Genomic DNA, 4,559 nt, shown 5'->3' with positions numbered 1-4,559 from the left:
GGGGGTTGTGGGGGGGCCGAGTCGGGGAGGCCCGGGGAGTGGGAGGGCTTGCCTCGGGCTGCACACCGGACTGCAGCGTGATCTTGTTCATTTGCTTCGCCAGAGCCTGTGCAGCTCCTTCCATGGCCCCGTCCTGTTTGCTGGAGTCAGAAGAGCAGCTTCCGGGCTGCGAGCTGCACCTCTCCTCCGCGCTGGAGCTGCCTGGGGAGACGGGGGTCAGGCGGCTTCTTTTCCCTCCATGTTCCACGTCAATATCCACCTCGATGCCTAGAGGCCAAGGAGGAGACAAAAACCCGTCCTCAGAGGGCGAACCTGCCGCTTACAAAGCACTCTCACATTCAGCCCCGAAGCGGGAGGGCCGGGATGCTGGCGTCCACTCCAGACCCGGCCACATGCCAACACAGGTCCAGCTCAGGTGGCAGCCACCAGCAAGAGGGCAAGTGGATGGTCATTTGTGATCTTCACGATCCCAAGGGCTGAACTCCCCAAATCTTGGCCCAAATCCTCCTGGCTTCTAGAAACTCACTGCACCTCTCTTCCTCCAGCATAAAGTCCAGAACGAGTCCCTGTTTCCCCCACACCAGGCAGGACAGGTCTGCACAGAGAGGGCCAGGACCTAGGAACCGGGGACCACGTGTGGCCAGAACGCCCCTCTGGTGCTGAGGCACAGGAGCTCCGTGCTGTTTGAGGGGCCGAGGTGAAAACCACGTGCACTCCGCACTGGCATTCTGCTTGGGCAGGTGCACAGCTCTGCAGGTTGGATGAGCTGGTGTGGCACCTGTGGTCATTCTTTCAGACACTTCCTGCCACTGCAGTCACCAAGATGAGCGCTCATCTCGTCTGAGGGCATGGGTCTGTGGTCATCTTGAACCAGAAGTCACCTTTAACCGATTCCCACTGCAGGAGGCCTAGCCCTGAGCACCCACCTGGACTAGCAGACTGACGCAGTGGGCGCTTTCAGAAGCCTGAGGCCACACCTGTCACACCCCTGGGGTCCAGGTGGCAGTTCACTAACCCAGAGACCTGCTCTGAACCTGGTGTCACTCAGAGCCCCTTCCTCTTCCTCCCTGCTCCCAGCTCCGGCATCAGCCTGCACTGGGGAAGCACCAGCAAAGCTCGGGGGTTGCAAAGAAGAGGGAGAAAAAGAGAGAAGGCATCTCAACTGACTACTCGCCCCAAGCCCTTGAGGAAATCGCAGGCTCAGGAGGAGGAAATGCAGGCTGTTCTCCCCCAAGGACAAGGCAGGCAGCCCCGGGCCTGAGCTGGTCAGCCTCCCTCCTGGGACTATTCTAAGCCCTGGCTGACTCCTGCACTCGGGGCAGCTCAAGAACCTGTCAGGGACGCCAACCTCGAGTGGCCTGTGGTGCAGCGCTTGGCAAAGGTTGACTTGAGGCCACCAAGCCTTACTAGTCTCAAGGGTGTTCCCATTCCTCTGCAGTATCTCAGCTGAAAGCTGCAAACAGCCACGCACACACTGAGCTACCAAAAGGCCCTGCTGGTACCAAAGGTCAGACAAACACTTACCCAGGGGGCTGAGGGCGGCTGCCACACTCTCCCCTACGTTCTTGAGGAAATTCACACTGGGATCCTCTGATGGACCAGAAGCTTTGATTTTTAAAATATAAAAACGATATGTTTAATTAATACATTTCTCAACGACCTTGATACCTATTGCAGTGCTGTCACCTTTTTCCTCCACACTCTCCATCCGGGGGCCTTTCCTGGCAGCCTGCAACCCTTGTTCCCTCCCACCCCTGGCCACCTCCCGGCCCCTTCACCCCCCTTCATCTGTGACCCTGGTGATCGGAACCCCGAGAGGGGCTCAATACACACATTATAAAATACCAATCACATCCCAGATATGTTATTTTCTCAAAATCAAATATCTCCGCCCTTGTCCCAAAGGATGAGGTGAACCAAAGGACACAGTAATAAAACCAGAATCCAAAATCGAGAATGCAAGCTGTGTAGTTTCTAATTTTGTGACTGTGTTATGAAGACCTGACCTAATTTGGCTCTGACTTTCCTGACGGCTAACACAAGAGAAGAGAACACATTACCGAGGTGAAGGTGTAGGGTGCTGAGCGGGCTGGGGCCCAGGCTGGGTTTAAGGCAGGGGAACTAGTGGCCGTGGGCACTCAGGCCCGTTTTCTCATTTGTAAAGCGAAGAAAGTGCTCCACCCTCTAGGGTTTGGTGAGGATGAAATAACCTCATTGGCTGTGGGTGTCCAGCCCCACACGGCACAGTCGGAATTGGGGACACGGGGAAGGCCCCCCAGTCTGCGGCCCTGCCACCTCCCCCTGCAGAAGCCAGCAGACCAAGGCTCACCGGAGTTTGCTGTGGGGCTGGCCTGGGGGTCCCCCGCCCGCGGAGGACGTGGGCTCCAGTTCCCAGGCAGGCCCATCTCCCAGGCAGGCCACCCAAAGTGCCCGTGTTTCAGCTTCCGGAGCCAGCGGCTGTGAGCGAAGCCCTGAGGAGAGGAAACAGGGCAAGTGGCGCTGGGTCAGGAGGCTCCGGCCACCCTGCGCCCACCCTGGCCAGCAGGGGGGCCCGGCTCACCTCAAAGGGGCTGGGGAAGGCGAGCTTGCTGTGCTCCCTGTGCATGCCCTTCCCCTCGCAGCCGGCACACAGGTCGTAGTCCGGGCAGACGCTGCACTTGTACCGGGTGCCCACCACTGGACCGTTGCAGCCATCGCAGATCACATTGGGGTGCACCATGTTGCGGGGTGCCTCCTGAGCACATGGGGGGCGGTGGTCCCGCCGGCACTCCTTCCTCTCTGCAGGGAGGGCAGAGAGCCATGAGGTGGGTCCCACATAGGGTTCCCTTGTCACTACCGTGGGCTGCAGCACTCTCAGCAGCCCCTGGTCCCGCTCTCCAGACACCGAGTCCATGTGGGACTCAGCTGCTCAAGTGACAGCAATAAAGTGGCCTGAGAACCTGCCGGGGGGCCCAGCACCTGGGCCCATGTGGGAGAAGCAGCGGGGCTGTGTCTGTACAGCTCTGGTCCCGCCCTTCGCTAAAATAAACCCCACAGCACCCCAAAAGCTGCTCCAGGCCACGGCTCTTGGTCTGGGCACAATCAACAGTGAACCCAGAGATCTGCCCCCACCCACTGTGGTGGACACCGACTCCTGCTCGGGCAAAGCACAGAGGGGACGGTGCCCTCTCCACAGCCCGCAGCCTCCACGCTGGGGGTTTCTCCACAGCCCCAGGCAGAACCCAGGCAGCCCCTCACCTTTAATGTAAATACGGAAGAGGTCATCCTTCACGTATGCCATGGCCATCGTCAGCTCCTCGTCACTGGAAAAGGCAACCAAGTCCCCGTCCTCATCTAGATGGTTTAAAAGATGGCACATGAGCCCCCAGGCTTCTCCCCTGCACACAACTACCGCCAGGGCTGAGGCGGCGCTCCAGGAGCACCTTGGGGGCGACCCGAAGCCCACCAGTGTGAGGCAGGGGGAGCAGGACTGAGGCCAGACTGCTCATCCGCTGGCGCTGCCAGGACGTACGGACTCCAACCTGGGCCTGGGGCACGGAGGAGGCAGGGTGCCGTGTGCATGGGCAGCAGCCGTAGTGGCTACAGTGCTCTGCTTCCAGGCCAGCTGCCCCCTCACAAAGGGGCTGCCTCGGTCCACATCTGACCAGACCCAGACGCATGGTCCGCTGTGGGCGGTCCCACCTGTGACCTGTTCCTGGGAAACCAAGCCCCTCCAAAGGCCGTGGGCCTCTCGGAGTTAGGAGAGGAAATCAGGTGACTCCATCTGCTCGCTTCCTTCCCCAGTGAAGCTAAAACTATGGATTTGTTTGCAGTCTCCTTTTTAGATGTTGGCTCAACGTGGTTTTAAAGCACCACCATGTAGGTCACAGCACACTGTACATCTGCAGGCTGGGCCAGCTGTGTGGGCCACCAAACAGCACTTACCGTAAGACTGGGGGCAGTGCCAAAAGGTGAAAACAACCCAAACATCCATCAACTAGGGAACCAACAGATAAACACATGTATGTCCATACAACGGAACATCACTCAGCCACCAAAAAGAGAACGCAGCAGGCACGTGCTCCAACGCTGGTGTGCCTGGGAAACATGATGGAAGTTTTTAGAAGCCAGTTGTGAATATTTATATGAAATGTCCAGAATAGGGACATCCATAGGAAAAAAGAGTGCATCCGTGGTCGCCTAGGGCCAGGATGGGAAGGTGGCTAAAGGAAGAGGTCCTTTATAAGGTAATGAGAAGATCCTAAAATTGTGATCATGGTTGCACAACCCTGTGAATATGCTAAAAACTGTACACTTTAGCCTGGCCAGCGTGGCTCAGTGGCTGAGCGTGAACCTATGAACCAGGAGGTCAGGGCTCCATTCCTGGTCAGGGCACAGGCCCAAGTTGCAGGCTCCATCCCGGTGTGGGCTGGCAGGAGGCGGCCAATCAATGATTCTCTCGCCACTGATGTTTCTACGTATCTCTCCCTCACCCTGCCTCTCTGAAATCAATAAAAAATATGTATCTTTTTAAATTATTCACTTTAAATGAGCGAACTGTATGGCATGTGAATTGTAAC

The 4,559-nt window shown here is 57.6% G+C and overlaps 1 protein-coding gene across 2 annotated transcripts in view; it reads right to left on the bottom strand.

The window, feature by feature from the left end:
- SQSTM1 (sequestosome 1) overlaps window positions 1-3,373 on the bottom strand; it is a 6,147-nt gene extending 2,774 nt beyond the window's left edge. For both annotated transcript variants that reach the window (XM_006775387.2, XM_015571540.1), the window contains exons 1-5: window positions 3,238-3,373; window positions 2,561-2,778; window positions 2,330-2,471; window positions 1,525-1,605; window positions 53-267 (exon numbers count right to left, since the gene is read on the bottom strand). In XM_006775387.2, coding sequence (XP_006775450.1) covers window positions 53-267; window positions 1,525-1,605; window positions 2,330-2,471; window positions 2,561-2,778; window positions 3,238-3,358 — 777 coding nt within the window. In that variant the 5' untranslated portion in view covers window positions 3,359-3,373. The remainder of the gene's footprint in view (window positions 1-52; window positions 268-1,524; window positions 1,606-2,329; window positions 2,472-2,560; window positions 2,779-3,237) is intronic.
- Window positions 3,374-4,559: the final 1,186 nt, after the last annotated feature.

Source organism: Myotis davidii, unplaced genomic scaffold (genome assembly GCF_000327345.1).
Source record: "Myotis davidii unplaced genomic scaffold, ASM32734v1 scaffold648, whole genome shotgun sequence".
NCBI classification, from domain to species: Eukaryota; Metazoa; Chordata; class Mammalia; order Chiroptera; family Vespertilionidae; genus Myotis; species Myotis davidii.
This window is presented reverse-complemented; position numbering and strand designations above follow the sequence as displayed.